Here is a 17,500-nt window from a genome sequence, read left to right as displayed (position 1 = left end):
TATAATCAATGACTTACCATACCCACTGGCTGTTCCCATCACTTTTATTTAATCCACCTAATCGCTCACAAAATGAAGAATCTGATAGGTAGAAACTGGTAGGAACTGATACCTGTGTACACATGAAATGCATTAGCAATGCTCTATTATTGTCTATGTGGACAAGAAGACACACAATAGACCCAGATAATTATTGTTATGTGTGTGTGTGTGTGTGTGTGTGTGTGTGTGTGTGTGTGTGTGTGTGTGTGTGTGTGTGATGTGTATGTGTGTGTTCACAATTACATCTCCCTCAGCTTGGAACGAAGCCGTTAACCTCTGCCACACGGCACTCTCCGTACATAATCACAATCACTTTCTGAGCAGAAATTCATTTAAATCGTTCTTCAGAGCCCATCAAAATCTCATTAATTTAGCTTATGAGATGGAGTCATTACCAGCTTGGTGTTACGTGTGGGCTGTCTCACAAGACAATCCCAGGGAGTTGAGGTAAATGGGTGGGGGGTTGTCTAGCACTTCATCTGTGACTGTTGCTCGACTTTGTTTCACCACAAGATGGAGAGGACCCTTGCTGAACCACAAGCAGCGGCAGCAGTAGCAGCTATGCTAGCTAAGCCACAAGCAGCGGCAGCAGCAGTGTATCTATCCGTCTTGGCACAGTTTCAGACACTGGTTTATGCTTATTATAATTGATAAATAAAAATTGTAATGCTGCTGTTGTGGATGGACAGCAGCATTACAACACTACAATAGAAGGGTTATATAGTAGAAGGGACTATATAATACAATAGAAGGGTTAGGGGAATATGGGTGGGAGAGGGATGTCTGTTGTGAATAGTGTCTGACTAGTTTTTGACAACATCCAAAACATACCCAGCAAGCCTTTGAAAAAAAGTCTGTTTTTTGTTTTTTTTCTCTGAGCCTCCCATTGTCCAATGCCTAGAGGCACCCTATACTTTATAAACCTGCCCTGTAGAACAATGAGCTCTGGTTCGACTGTCTTTAAATACAGCTAAAACACTGTTAATCAATAAGTTAATGTTAGTCCATGGACAGGCCAAAGCTCCCTAATTTCCTAGATATATTTAACAGACATCGATTGACTGTAAAAAGTCAAAGTCAAAGTCAGCTTTATTGTCAATTTCTTCACATGTTCCAGACATACAAAGAGATCGAAATTACGTTTCTCACTATCCCACGGTGAAGACAAGACATATTTTACCAATTTTAAGTCCACAGACAAACATAACATTCAAGTAAACAAAAAAGTAAGTAAATAAGTAAATAAGAGGGCACATATAATAATGAAAAAATAAGAGCAGCAAAATTTTGTTGAAATTGTGCATAGACAGTCAATAAAAAACTAGTGCAAAGTCAGGCCAATAAGAGGCTTGGGTAGTTCTGTTTGACCTGAGTAATGAAGAAAGTGGCATAGTGGTGCAAGTTATGTAAGAGCAGCAGAAGTGTTGTGTTTTCAGGACAACAACACCAAGTTGTAAAGTGTACAAGTGTGCAAGTGTTCAAGTGTGCAAGTGGAGTAGTGCAGGCGGCCATTGTGGGTCCAATGTCCAGGATGTTATGTAGCTGAGGGTGGAGGGGGAGAGGAGGGAGAGTTCAGCATCCTTACAGCTTGGTGTATGAAGCTGTTGGTGAGTCTGGTAGTCGCGGGAGGCGCAGGCTTCTGTACCTCTTCCCAGAGGGCAGTAGATCAAACAGATTGTGAGCGGGGTGACTTGCATCACTCACAATTTTGGTAAGCCTTTGGCGGGTGAGGTGGGTGGTGTAAATGTCCTTCAGGGAGGGGAGTGAAGCACCAATAATCCTTCCAGCTGTGTTCACTATGCGCTGCAGGGCTTTCCTGTTGTATTCAGTGCAGCTTCCGCCCCACACAGCGATACAGCTGGGAGAGGATGCTCTCAATGGTGCCTCGGTAGAATGTGGTCATGATGGCTGGTGGAGCACTTGCTCGCCTGAGTTTCCGCAGGAAGTACAGGCGGCGCTGAGCTCTCTTCGCCAGTGATGCAGTGTTGGTGGTCCAGGAGAGGTCTTCGCTGATGTGCACCCCCAGGAATTTGGTGCTGCTCGCTCTCTCCACCACAGCACCGTCGATGGTCAGTGGCAGGTGTTGGGTGTGACCTCTCCGAAGTCAACAACAATCTCTTTGGTCTTGCTGACGTTCAGCAGGAGGTTGTTGTCCCTGCACCACGTGGTCAGATGGTCGACCTCCAACCTGTATTGAGTCTCGTCGCCCTTGGTGATGAGACCCACCAGAGTTGTGTCGTCAGCAAATTTCACTATGTGATTGTTGCTGTAGGTTGCAGCGCAGTCATGCGTCAGCAGGGTGAAGAGCAGCGGACTGAGCACGCAGCCTTGGGGGGCCCCTGTGCTCAGTGTGATGCTGCTTGAGGTATTGTTGCCAACACGTACTACTTGGGGCCTCTGACAGAGGAAGTCCAGTAGCCAGTTGCAGAGGTAGGTACTGAGTCCCAGTTTGTCGAGTTTGCAGATGAGTTGTTGTGGTATTATGGTGTTGAATGCAGAACTGAAGTCTATAAACAGCAATCTCACATATGAGTCTCTTTTTCCAGGTGGGTGAGGGCTGGGTGGAGGGCAGAGCAGATTGCATCCTCTGTAGACCGCTTGGCTCGGTATGCAAACTGGAAGGGGTCCAGGGCGGTAGTCATTGAAGCAGGATGGAGCAGTTTTCTTCGGCACAGGTATGATGGTGGCAGCTTTGAAACATGATGGGACGATGGCTTGCTTCAGGGAAGTGTTAAAGATGTCTGTGAAGACATCCTTAAGCTCCCCTGCGCAGTCCTTCAGCGCACGACCTGGGATGTTGTCTGGACCTGTTGCCTACGGGTGTTGATAGCAGCAAGTGTCCTCTTCACGCTGTCGGCAGAGAGGCACAGGGGCTGCTCATGTAGAGGGGGATGGGTCTTCTGTGGGCAGGTGCTGTTTTGTGCTTCAAAGCGAGCAAAGAAGCGGTTCAGGTTGTTGAGCAGAGGGATGTTGCTCTCACAGCTCTGTGGCGCGGGCTTGTAGTCCGTGAGGGCCTGAATGCCCTGCCATAGGCTTTGTGAGTTCCTGCTGTCTTTGAAGTGGGTGGTTATCTTGTGAGTGTATTCCTTTTTTGCTTCCTTGATGCCACGGGACAGGTTGGCTCGCTGTTTTCATGCCAGCTTCATCCCCAGCTCTGTAGGCTTTGTCTCTGGCCCTCAGCAGCCTGAGGACATCCCCTGTCAGCCATGGCTTCCAGTTAGCCCGAAAGTGATGATGTCTTTTTGTGTGGGTCACATCATCGATGCACTTGGTGATGTAAGAGGTTACAGTGTCTGTATACTCCTCTATGTCTGTCCGGTTGTTGTAAGTGGCTGCCTGCTTAAACATTTCCCAGTCTGTTGTGTCAAAGCAGTCTTGAAGAGCATCGGAGGCTCCCTCAGGCCACACTTTACCTGCTTACGAACCGGTTTGTTCGCTTTTACCCTTTGTCTGTATGCGGGCATTAGCATAACAGTGATGTGGTCTGAAAGTCCAATGTGGGGGGGGGGGGGTGGCTTTGTATGCACCTTTGTGTGTAGTGTAGACCAGGTCCAGGATGTTATCTCCTCTTGTTGGAAAATCAACATGCTGGTGTAGCTTTGGAAGTACAGTTTTTAGATCAGCATGGTTAAAATCTCCAGTGAAGATGGTGAAACCGTCTGGGTGTGCCGTCTGTTGTTCACTGACAGCCTGGTACAGTTCACTAAGAGCCGCGTTCTTATCGCTGTTGTTGTTGGTAGGCGGGATGTATACTGCGACTAGCAGAATCGCAGTAATTTCCCTTGGCAGGTAAAAAGGGCGGCACTTTATGATCATAAACTCTGCCAGTGGTGAGCAGTGTTTGCATACTACTACAGTGTCCGGCACCATTCGCCACGGATGTAAACACAGATTCCTCCTCCTCGCGTGATTTACCTCCCTTTACAATGGCCCTGTCTGCTCGATAGCATGCTAGCTGCTCCAGTTGTACAGCAGAGTCGAATGTTGTCATTTAACCAAGTCTCAGTGAAGACGAGCACACAGCAGTTACTTACTGTCGGTTCGTTGATCTCAGCAGTCGTATGTGATCCATTTTGTTGTCCAGTGATCGTACATTTGCCAGGAGAATGGATGGTATGGCTGGGCGAGTTGGGCTGGCCGCTAGCCTGGCCCGGACGCCTCAGCGCTTGCCCTCTTCTGCTTCCTCGCACACCGCTTCCGGCGCTTTCTTTCCGGGGGAGGAGTAGCGAGTCCGGTGTTGTTGCAGGCGGAGTAGTCCGAGTTCCTTTAGCGTCTCTGTTGCAAAGTCCAGAACGCTTCAAACTTGCTTTTGCAGATGTCAATTAAAACTGCCTGCTGTACTTGTAGTACGGCGTAGTAAGACAAGGCGAACACGTAAAACTTTCGGACAAACACTTTTTAAATTTAACAAAACACCGTGACGGTTGGGACAGAGAGAGGTCGCTGCGTGTGTATGCAGCGCCGCCATCTTGGATCCACTCATCCAAGAGTGGATTTTGTACATTAACAAAACAAGCTTTTAATACAGTTTGGCTTCCAAACATACCCAGCGTCCAGTCGTTGCCTTGGAGAGAGCTGCCATGGCCATGCCAGAGCAAGCCAACACAGGTAGCCAGAGCCCAAAACCAAGCTGGTTCTGAAACTGGCCAAACCCTGAGCTAGATCCAAACAGAATCTGTGCCAGACTCAACAGACTGTGATCTAAGTCAGATCCAAAGTGTATTTATACTAGATCCAAACCACATCTATCACAAATCTGTGTGTGAATGTGTGTGTATGTGTGTGTGTGTGTGTGTGTGTGTGTGTTTGTTTGTATTTGTGAAGAACAAACAACAATTATTTCCTCCTCTCATTCCAGGACTGTGAGTGCCAGATGCCTTTATCCCCTTCGCTATCTCGACAAATGACCACAAGCGGACTGCAAACGGACTGGCACTGAGTAAATCAATCGTCCACCTGCTCACCAGGCCTTGGGGGATTGGGGGACTTTTTACAACAGGGTGAGGTCTCAGTAGGATATGTGTGTGTGTATGTGTGTGTGTGTGAGGCAGACTCCTTCCAATGTATACTGTGTATATTTCATGGTATATTCTAAAATATCCACCATTACAAATATTTTTCTTTTAATACAAAATATAATATTGACTGAATATTGAAAGATACAAAGATACACAACTGTCATTCTGATGCGTGCATCTGGTTGTGATAATCGACAAGATGAGTGAGCAATCCACAATTATTAACTTTGGTTACTTGAACCACAATGCATCCTTTAGATTAATTTCTTATTTTCTGGAAGTTTTAAGAAGAAGCAGAGCGCAGAGTGCAAATCCTTAAAGACTTGGTCTCAACACGGTCTTGCCTCCTCAAAGACTTGGTCTTGATTTCGTCTCGGCTGCATTTAAAAACCAACAGTCTCGGTGTTGACTCAGTCTTGACCCTTTAAAGACTCGGTCTCGACATATGCGGTCTTGTCCCCATCACTATGAACCATGGGCATCAGAGCTGGTCTGAGTGCAGTGTGTATTGAAAGCTCTATCTGCAGAGAGGTTTTTGTGTGTATTGTGAACTCTGAGAGCAGTGGGTGTTAGGGACATTGGGAAGCTCCCTAATTTTCTGCAGCAGGTTGTTTGCTGTGGTGTTTGGTGGCTGTGTGTGTGTGTGTGTGTGTGTGTGTGTGCATGTGCGTGTCTGTTCTGCTGCCTGTTTTGGGCAGAGACTCCCGGTCCAGTGCAAATTTGCCGTTCCAAATTCTGTTTTTACTGCACAGGCTCAGTTTCTGAATCAGCACAGCTGTTCTGAGTACAGTGTGTAATGTGGTCTGAGTGCAGTGTGTATTGTGAATTAGTGTTGTAGTACTCAAGTCCAGTCTTAGACCTTTTTTGCTTACTTGGTCTCGTCTCGGAATTCAAGGCAAAAATACTCGGTCTCAACCTACATTGGAAGGAGGCAGACTTTTTTCAATGTATACTGTGTATATTTCATGGTATATTCTAAAATATCCACCATTACAAATATTTTTCTTTTAATACAAAATATAAGCAGGTTTTTTTTATTGCACAGGCTCAGTTTCTGACCCCAGAGCTGAGGAGAGATGACAATTAAAAGACAATGTGGAGAGGAGGCAGAGAGCCAGGACTGTGGCATGTGTATGTGTGTGTGTGTGGCAATCATGAATGGAAATAGACACATTAAGACAACAGGCAGGCAAACAAAGATGCCATCTTCATCTGTCATTTGCTTACTCACACACACACACACACACACACACACACACACACACACACACACACACACACACACACACACACACCATTTCTCTGTAGTGGGAAGGCTGGATGCACACACACACACACACACAGAATGACAAGAAGAGAGACAGAGGGAGATAAACACAAAAACGCCTACACAAGAAGACAGACACATACACTTATGATTACAAAAGACGCACACCACTGCCCTACAATCAAATTAAAGTCGTCGTTACTGACTTCTAGAAAAATAAAACCAGATAATTGGAGACCACCACAAGAATACAGCTCGATTTCGGAGCTTATATTCAAAGACATTTTCAAGGTCTTTCTTTTTGATAAAGATGTCACCTTTCTTAAAGACCCTCACGTGTGGCCACACATTAAAATGATGTGATCTGCATCTTTAAAAACAGTAAGAGTTTGCCTGTCAAACATTGCATGTTATGTAGGAATTTTATTTTTTTTTTAGTCCAGGCCAATAAAAATGAAGGACTCTATGGTAGGTTTTGTTGACACCCAAATGTCCTGCTAAAGCATCAGAGACATGAAGTATTTTACTCTGTTCGTCTGAGGGCACAGCCCTCGATGGTGTTTTATGTTCCCAACGTCGTCTTCCAGGCAGCGCTGCCACCGCTGATTTAAAGGCACCTAATCCTAAACCTAACCCCACCCCTAACCCTAACCTTTACCCATGCCTAACCCTAGTGCCTTCCAGGCAGCGCTGCCTTGAAGACAACGTTGGGGGCATAAAATACCAAGAAACAGGGCACAGCAATCTGGAAGACTGCATTCAAATCATCTGGGACAACATGAGGTTGACACTTCCTCGTCAAAACACTGTTGCGGAGAAAATATCCCTGAGGCAACAGCAGCCAATGGAGAAATTATGCAGATTTAATGAGTGGGATGGGAAGCAGGTCAGCTCTTTGTGTTGAAGCTATTTTTCTCCTGAAACAGGAAGTTTTTACAGCTAGCTGTTCATTTTTGTCTCTGCTGTGGTCTACTGCATATCAAAGGTTTAGCAGCAACGGCAGAGTCAGGAACATTTGGCTGATAGGAGTTGAGACAAATTTCCAGTTGCATCCATACATTGTGACCTGGCATGGATTACAGCGCGAGATTGAAACACATCTGGGAATTTTTGTGCATGTTCGTCTGCAACAGGAGGAGAATGCCACAGAAACAGTCTCAGGTGGCGCTACTGACTTTTCACACACTTTTCACCTCCGCTGAGATCACGCAGTAGAATGAACAACACTCCTAGGATTGGCAGAGAGATACTAGCAGTCACCAGGTCACACTGAAGTTGGACTTTGTGGAGCGGGACTTCAATAAAATCCAATATGATTTAGTTGGAGAGCCTGGACAATGCTCCTTCTAAAATAAAGGATTGAGCTGCACCTATGTCTCAAAGGATTTTTAATGGGGACCAGTTTGTCACTGCTTTGTGTGTAGCCAGTCTGTATGAAGGGTTTGTAGCTGGGTGTTAGCTCATTCTCACCACTATGTGCAGTCATGGCAATTTTGGTTTCTTATTATTTTAATTTTTTTTGGAAACTAAACCCACAGATTTTTTTTTAACTAAACAGTCTGCCACTATATACAGTAAGAAGCTCTTTTGCAATAGAAATACCACTTACCTCATTTACAGAGGTTCGAATATTTCAATACATTTATCTGTGAGGAGAGCTACATTCAGGGTCGCTGTAAAGTTTCTTTGTGGTTCCTCACGCCTGACAACTCTGTGGAACATTGGAACATATTCTTGGCCATGCAGCGGCTTTGTCCATCATCTCAGCCTTCTTTTTACTGATGTACACAGCAACGGAGTCACGGTTGCAGTTCTCGAATTCTTTGATCAGAATTAACTGGTGAAAGCTGTTTGAAATCCTTTACTTTCTGGGCAATCAACCACTGGGTTAAAAGCGACTCCTCTGTCGGTTATTCTTATGACATTGACGGAACCACAATTTGTAAGCTTGGGGCAGATGTTCAAAAGATTGCAAAAAAGTAGTTTTAAAACCACTTTATAATCCAGACTTTGCTGGAGGGATAATGAGGAGTATACCTTTTGGGCCACTTACAGTAAGTGTTGCTGCAATTTGCTTGAAATGTACAAAGTACAAAGACAATTTCACAAATGCCTCTCTCTTGAAACGTTGAGAAGGTTTGTGAATGACAGGCTAACATTATGCTACTTGCATGTATTTCCATGTCCTATGAAACTTGAAAAATGATCCAGTGACAAATGTTCTTCACTTCCACACTCACCAGATATAGTAGAGCGGCAGGAAAAATCGTGCAAATTATGATACAAGCGTGGAATTCGGCAGGTATGTGCTCAAGACCAATACAATAAAATCTGCCTGATTTGCCATTTTTAATGGCGGTCATTTTCCAAAATGGCCACCATGAAAAACTCTAAAAATTGATTTGTTGTACAGAATTGACGAAGGAAATTATGATACAGCCATGAAATTTGGCAGGTATGTGCTTAAGACCAACACAATACATTCTAACTGATTTTCCAGTTTAAATGATGGCCATTTTCCATGATGGCTGCCAAAAAATACCATAGAAATGGATTTGTTGCACAGAATTGATCAAGCAAGTTATTATACAAGCATGAATTTTGGCATGAATGTGCTAAAAAAACAATAAAATCAAATCTACCTGACTCGCCACTTGAAATGGAAGCCATTTTACAATATGGCCGCCAAAAGACTGAATTTAGCCCAGAAGTGAGCAAGAAAATGATGATACAAGTATGTAATTTTGTGTGTTTGGGCTAAAGAGCAATATAATCAAATCCACCTCATTTGCAACTTGAAAATGTAATATGGCAGCCATTTTTAAAGATGGCCACCAAATAAGACACTAGAACTTCATTAATTGCAATTAATTTAGCAGATGTGGCCCAAATCAATGTTAACATTCACTACATTTCTGTTTCCTTCTATGATGAAGTCAGTGGAAATTCAATCAAGCAAAAAGGCACATAACTGAGATTCAGTGTTTCACAAATTAACTATGTACAAAGACTACAAACCCTGGAAGGGCTAAATTAATCTTAGAAATCTCACTGAGGAACAATAGAAGAGAGCATAGTTGGTAACTGTAACAAGGCAAAGAACTCGGATGCCAAGAAGAACAATATGGCAGTAAGTATCTCAGCATGGAAAAATAACAGTCCATTTCACAGCAAATGTGAGCAATTTTTCAATTGTGTTTCTAAGAAAACACCATCAACATTTCACCCTTTGGAATTAATTGAATCACTGTAACAGTGCTCTACATCTACTATTCACATGTGCAACCACATAGTGCTGTGCACAAAAGCTCCAAACAGAAGCACTTGCATCTATGGGTGCAACCTTTTTTCACGTCCGGTTGCTGTGGAGCCCAGAAAGCCTCTGCACACTCAGGGGACCAGTCTTGAGGGCAGAGCTTCCTCCTCTGCACAGGTCAACTCACACCTTTACCCCTGCGTGGTCGCTTAGACCCACCTGTAAGTGCAAAAAGTGACCTCGCAATCACAGAACAGTTTTCAATGAAATGCTGGTAGTAAACCACCATGCCTAAAAAGGAGCGGATCTTGCTTGCAGATGGCGTGACGCCATCAGCCTCCATCAAATCTGACTGTGAAACATTCACAATAGCCTCAACCTTATCTGGATTACTAGCCACGGCATCCTGAGAAATTATATGCCCTAAAAACTTTACAGATCTCCTAAGATAATTGCACTTAGCAGGCGACAGCTTCAAGTGTGCTCTTTCAGCCGTTCAAACACCATGTGTAAGCGCTGCAAAGCATCCCCTTCAGACCTGCCAAATACAAGGACATCATCCAAATAGCACAGGAGACTTAAGAAATTTTGATCGCCAAAGACAGAGAGCATCATCCTCATAAATGTAGCTGGGCTACTGCAAAGGCCCTGAGGGAGCCGGTTATATTCATGCAACCCTAATGGTGATGAAAAGCCTGTATATTTCTTCTCATCTTCATGTACCTGTAATGGCACATTGTAATAACCCGAAGTGAGATCCATGGTGGAGAAAAACACATTGCCACCTAAAGCTGCAAGGACATCAGCCTGGTGGGGGAGTGTTGTGGGCGTCTTTCACAGTGCGCGCATTAAGCCACCTAAAGTCAGTGCATATCCGCAGGTCTCCGTTTTTCTTCCACACCAGCACCAGTGGAGAAGCGTACTCACTACTAGACTTTCTAATAATTTCCTTCTCCTCCATCTCATCCAAAGTCACTTTCAACCTCTGTTAGTGGGCCGGGGACAATCTGCGATATGGCAATCTGAATGGACGGTCATCAGTCAACGTAATCCTGTGGCAGAACCCATGCGCCTCACCACAGTCAAGATGGTGACAAGAAAAGACAGACTCATATTATTTTATTAGGTCAACTAATTTATCCTTCCAATAAGAGGAGACCTGACAACTGTCAATGGGTATAGCACCCAGTCCAAGACCCTGCAGCGAAGAGTCACCATTAGCAACACTGCTGCCAAGATCACTAATGACATATAAGCTGCCATGAGAGTCACCTGCACTCACTTTAGCTGCATGCTGCGAAACAAAGTCCTGATCAAAATCCTCCAGTGCAACGCATGGATATACATCAGCTACCTTCGCATTTTTGCGTAAGGTTACTGCAGCTGACGTGGGATTAAAAACCTTGACTGGAAGCCACCCATCTCCCCACATAGGAGAGACAACACGCCCTACTAGCATCTGCCTATTAATACAGCGCGAAGTGCTGGGCTCCACAGCAACCGTCGCGTCTAGAGCGAAAAAAGCGAATTCATGACAAAGCTTCTTCAGCGACCTTGGCTACTTGGTAGCTGAGGTTGTTTCTGGTGTACACGCATCTTTTGTTTAACAGCAACATCGAGAAAACCATGAATTGCCGTTATTAGCATATTAGTGTCATTGTATTATTAGCATGTCATAACCATTTTATTTGTTTGGGGGGGTGGGGGGTGGCATCACGCAACGCCCTCCATTGACATTAAGAACTGGCATTATTAGCATGTTATCACCATGCTATTTGTGTGTCATAAGTGGCTTATTTGTCATTGTGGAACATTTTTAATATATGTATCACTTCATCATCTACAGTATGGAAACATATTTAAGGAGAGTGAACAATTATTTACACCACATTTGCAATTTGCACATTTGAAATTTGCAAATTTCTCGGGTCTTTTTGGACGCCATCTTGGAAAATGGCCAGCATTTCAAGTAGCAAATCAAGTGGATTTGATTGTATTGGTCTTGATCACATCCATGCCAAATTTCATGCCTCCATCATAATTTGCTTTGACAATTCTGTGCAATAAATCAATTTCTAGGGTCTTTTTTGGCAGCCATCTTGGAAAATGGCCACCATTTCAAGTGGCCAATCAGGTAGATTTCATTGTATTGCTCTTGAGCACATACATGTTGAGTTGCGTGCTTGTATCATAATTTGCTAAGTCAATTCTATGCAATAAATCAATTTCTGGGGTCTTTTTTGGCGGCCATCTTGGAAAATGTAATGCCATTTCAAAAAATGGCCAAGTGGTAGATTTGATTGTATTGGTCTTAAGCACATACATGTCGAATTTCATGCTTGTATCATAATTTGCTAGGTCAATTCTATGCAATAAATCAATTTCTGGAGTCTTTTTTTGGCGGCCATCTTGGAAAATGGCCACCATTTCAAGTGGCCAATCAGGTAGATTTGATTGTATTGGTCATAAGAACATACCTACCAAGTTTCATGCTTGTATCATAATTTGCACGATTCTTGCCAAATTGGCCTTGTAGCCGCTCTACTAATATCAGTTCAGGTGAGCACTTCCACACCCAGCAAGGTGTGCCCAAGTCACATAAATAAATTAAGGAATTCATTTTGAATTCAGGGATAACACGCACACACACACACACACACACACACACACACACACACACACACACACACACACACACACACACACATGTGCAAAAACAAAAAAGGACAAACCCTGCAAACAGCTGACAACTGCATACAACAACACACACACACTATCACCACATACTGTACAAGACAGTCCGGACACAAACACACACACAGAGAAGGCCAGGGTGTACTCACACTGCACGATGAGCTCGACTACAGCCTCGCGTGGCTTGACGTTGAAGCCGTTGTACTGGCTGGTCTGGCAGCGGTACTGTCCGCTCATCTCCCGCGAGACGTTGACGATGCGCAGCACGCCGTCATAGCTCTCCATCTGTGCGCTGCCGTCGGGCATGGGCGCCTCGCGGTCAGCGCGCGTCCACAGCAGGATGGGCTTGGGCTTTCCTGTAACCACACACTCCAGCTCCACCGTCTCGCCCTCGCGGGCCACCAGGGGTGACTTGCCCCGCGGGACCGCCAGACTCGGCGGGACTAAGAAAGAGAAGAACAGAGGAGGGACTGATATGGGGCTCTAGAACGCCAGCCGGGTCGGACCGCTCAGGACACGACACACACACACGACACACACACAACACACACACACACACACACACATTGCAAGGTGCGGCAAGTGTTATGACTGTGAGGAGTTTGAGGTTGGGAGTTATGGAGGCAGACAAGAGAGCAAAGAGGAAAAGAGAAGAGGAGAGAAGAGGATAGAAAATGGGGAGATCAGAAGTGGAGAGGAGAGAGGAGAGGAGAGAAGAGAAGAGAAGAGAGGAGAGAAGAGGAGAGGAGAGGATAGAAAATGGGGAGAGCAGAAGTGGAGAGGAGAGAGGAGAGAAGAGAAGAGAAGAGAGGAGAGAAGAGGAGAGGAGAGGATAGAAAATGGGGAGAGCAGAAGTGGAGAGGAGAGAGGAGAGGAGAGAAGAGAAGAGAAGAGAGGAGAGAAGAGGAGAGGATAGAAAATGGGGAGAGCAGAAGTGGAGAGGAGAGAGGAGAGGAGAGAAGAGAAGAGGAGAGAAGAGGAGAGGAGAGGATAGAAAATGGGGAGAGCAGAAGTGGAGAGGAGAGAGGAGAGGAGAGAAGAGGAGAGAAGAGGAAAGAAAATGGGAAGAGCAGAAGTGGAGAGGAGAGAAGAGAAGAGAGGAGAGTCATAGAGTGGTATGCAGGCGAGTGAGAGATCTCTCCCTGCTAGACATGGAGCCCACAGCAGCAGGGAGAGAGACAGTGTGTGTGTGTGTGTGTGTGTGTGTGTGTGTGTGTGAGTGAGTGTGTGTTTGTGTGAGTGTCTATGTGTGTGTGTGTGTGTGTGTGTGTGTGTGGCTGCTGGCCTGTGGACTCAGGACATGGCAAAACCAGACCTCGACACACCCAGTAGTGCTGGGGACCAACCATTCAAGCCTGAGACACCACACGGAGCAGCACTGCAGACAAAACAGCAGCTCGGTGGAGAATGAGAAGATTGATCCTCTCGTCAAAGTCGACTTCTTCAATCCCCCCACCGCTGGCGACCTGACTAGTCGTTTGCATAAGTAAGGCAGCACGCATTAAAGATTAGCGAGACATCACAAGCTGCTGAGGATTTCAGCAGAGCAGAGTAATAATGAGGAAGAGACGGCAGGAAGAGTGAGTTCATCGCTGCACACGGTTCTTTTTTTTTTTTGCAGAACAACGTTCTCCTCTTCTGAGGTACTTTTTAATTGTCTGTGATTGAGCACAGATTTGAAGTGAGCGTGGAACAAGTATCTTAATGATGAGGAGGATGAGGAGTGGCTCGCGAGGAGGGAGGGGAGAAACGGCGCGGCGCAATGAAGGAAGACATCGCCCGTCACACGGCATCATGGGTAAGCAGCGCGCGCGCTCACATCAAACAGCCCAGTAAGCATCTAATGTGAATACGCTTCAGTATCACCTTCTGATTCCACACCCACGCTCCACCAGCTGTTTTGCCAAAACCAGCCTCCTCACTTCCTCCACACACACACACACACACACACACACACACACACACACACACACACACACACACACACAATCACACACACACACACACACACACAGCCAAGCCTGTTGCTTCTTGTCTCTTCACATAAGAAACAATATGTGTGTGTATAAGTGTGTCTGTGTGTGTGTGTGTGTGTGTGTGCACTGAAAACTAAGCCTGGGCTGGTCTCTTACGTAGGAAAAGTTATAAAAGTTATAAAGAGGTGTATCGTGCTTTATTTAGTCCAGCAGGAGGTAATTTCTTGATTCAACCCTCTCATTTCCTGTCTGCTCTCTCCACACACACACACACACACACACAGACACAGACACATACACATACACATACACACACATTCACACAAACATACATACACACAGATGCACACACACACAACCACAACCACACATACACATTCTCATTCTCCATGGCTACCTGAACTGTCTTTATACAGGAACTGTATTCCTGTCTATGTGTGTGACCCCAAGTGATCCCAATATGGATACAGAATCATCCCCCTCTATTATCACACTGCTGAAAGACTCAAGCTGCCCTGTATACAGACACACACACACACACACACACACAAGCGCGCACACACACACACACACACACACACACACACACACACACACACACACACTCAAACAAACACACACTCACACTCATACTCACACTCACACAAACACAAATGAAAATTGCCACTCAGGAGGAAAGGACAGACCAGTAGATGGCCGGTGATCAGCCCGAGGACGCTCATTATGGAGAAAGCCGCTTGTGAGCGCGGTCGGTTGCTCCTACCCATTAAACACATGGAGATAATGACCTGGTAAACTCAGAAATGGAAGACTGAGACTGTATAGACCTGAGTCACTGTGAAAAATGGGCCTTGCAAGCCACGTCCACACAGGATGGTGGCGACAAGGACACAGTGAGGTTGGGTGGTGATGGGGTGAAGACACAGCAAACAGCAAACGTGGATTGTGGTGAAAAGTGCAGATTTATTTACAGTGCTATAAAGAACGTGTTCCGACACAACGCCAACAAAAAAAAAAAAATCCCGAAAAAATAAACAAAATTCAACCAACCGGTTTCTCAATTCAAGCACAATTCGCAAATTCAACAATACTCTGTATCTAACCTCTCAGCAAGCTGATACTCTCAGGACTCCCACACTGAGGGCAAAAATCGCTTTAAATACAGCCATCTATCACCTCTGATTGGTAAATACCGATATAACAGGGTCATTTGTACTATACAATGCTTCATCATACCATATATATATATATATATATATATATATAATTATGCTCCATGTATGTCTGCGATATATATATTTATTCCACTGCTTGGTTGAATTTCCCATTGTCCCTAATAATTTAGAGCGACCATTAACCGTATGTTATTTGTAACACCTATGAAGTAGATACATTTTTTTTTGGCCATATCACACTTGTATATTAATTCGCCAAAACTCAGAAGTTTAAATGAACTGTCACGTTGCATCCGAGCTGTAAAATGCAGGCGTTCAGAACATTGCAACATTGTAGCATATGACTGAGGTGGCTTTTAGGTAGATGGATGACAGCAGGCTAAGTAAAAAAAGTGATGTTTCAAAGTTAAAGTTCATCAGAATCTTGGGATACCGCTTGACAACGGGAGAGATAGAACTAATGACTGGCCTTTGGCCGAAAGCAACCATCCATTTAGAACTAGTAACGGCAGTTTGTCCTGTGAGTTGAGAAATTAGTTGATATGTGTCGGAAGAAATTAGTTCTACAAACAAGACAGTTTTAGCGATTAAAACGCTTAAATTGTAACAGGAAATGAACACAACGCGAAGTGGCAACAGTGGAATAAGCGGGATAATGGACTCCACGGTGGTCTGTTCACAGAAATTAATGCACTATTTAGGTTTAAACGGCCCTCCCGCTTCACGTCAGGGGTCGTTTTACAACCTCGACCGTGCATTAACTTCTGTGAACAGACCACCGTGTCGTCCATTATCCCTTACATATATATATATATATATATATATATATCGCAGACATACATGGAGAATAATTCAACATAGTTTCCATATTATACAATAATAACCTTCTAATATATTTATAATTAAATAATAATTACACTGCAATACAGAATATCTCTTTATATTGCAACAATAGTTTCCCCCACTCAAAACAACACTTTTCCCTGTCCCAAACAGGGAATAAAATTTTGCCCTAGGGCTCGTGTTCCTTGGGGAAACAAAGTGATGCAGGACCAGGACGTGAAAGTAAGAGCTATCAGTGTATTGTTAATGTTTGTGTGCACAATGTATGGACTAACGGAATGCAATGGGTTATGGAGCAGAATCGACGGGTACCACGTCATTCGCTATGATGTTTGCAGATGTTGGGTGAGTAACAGAAAGATGTGTAAATAACGATCGCGCATTAATGAATGATGTCGCGGTTGCCGGCACCGCGTGTAATTACAAACATTTGAAACGTGCGTGTGTGCGTGTAAGCGTGTTTGATCGTGTAGGAGAAGGTAGTCAGTTTAAATGTCGCGGGAATGTCAGGCGAGTTGGGGAAAAGGAGGGGCTACCTTTTCACAGTCACCCATTAGTAATGCTTACAGCACGACCCTATGTATGTGTGTGTGTGTGTGTGTGTGTGTGTGTGTGTGTGTGTGTGAAACGTGTGTGTGTGTGTGTGTGTGTGCATGTGAATGTGTGTGTGTGTGTGCAGTGGCAGAGCTTGAGGGGGTGCGGGGGGTGCGGCATGCCCCCGGCCCGGGACCCCAGGGGCCCGGTGCGAGGGCGCCCCTTCGCCACCTCCGGGTAAGGTGGGATGGGCCTCTCCCACGGCACAAGGCCGGAGGAGCTTAAGATCATGCAAACGGTTTCTTTTCAATCATTTTCATCAGAGTGGGACGTATTAGGCTTATAGGTTGCCTCAGTCAGGACGAGTTATGACTCACGGTTGCTGAAAAGTTTTGAAATGTACTTTAATGATTTAGTAGGTGTAAAATATTGAATAAAATGTTCTGCTGTATGACTGGCTTTATTTTATATTGAACTTTACGACGTGCAAATTTACAAAATTGGATCAACGATATTGTCTCCTACAGGCGTCAATGAGAGAATACTTACACCTACATGATTTTGGTTTCGATTTTCTAATTGGAGTAAGTCTTTGTGACAACACGTGATACATTTGATAATGTCTGATCGTTGTTTTGGTATGAAGCATCTTTTACGTAGCCTAATGAATGCGCTCTAGAAAGTGAAAGTAGCCT

The 17,500-nt window shown here is 44.7% G+C and overlaps 1 protein-coding gene across 1 annotated transcript in view; it reads right to left on the bottom strand.

Moving 5' to 3' along the window:
* Nucleotides 1-17,500, bottom strand: part of LOC125299176 (MAM domain-containing glycosylphosphatidylinositol anchor protein 2-like) — a 214,908-nt gene that overhangs the window by 56,192 nt on the left and 141,216 nt on the right. Inside the window, 1 exon segment of the mRNA XM_048250330.1 lies at nt 12,427-12,720. Coding sequence (XP_048106287.1) covers nt 12,427-12,720 — 294 coding nt within the window.

Source organism: Alosa alosa, chromosome 8 (assembly GCF_017589495.1).
Source record: "Alosa alosa isolate M-15738 ecotype Scorff River chromosome 8, AALO_Geno_1.1, whole genome shotgun sequence".
NCBI classification, from domain to species: Eukaryota; Metazoa; Chordata; class Actinopteri; order Clupeiformes; family Clupeidae; genus Alosa; species Alosa alosa.
This window is presented reverse-complemented; position numbering and strand designations above follow the sequence as displayed.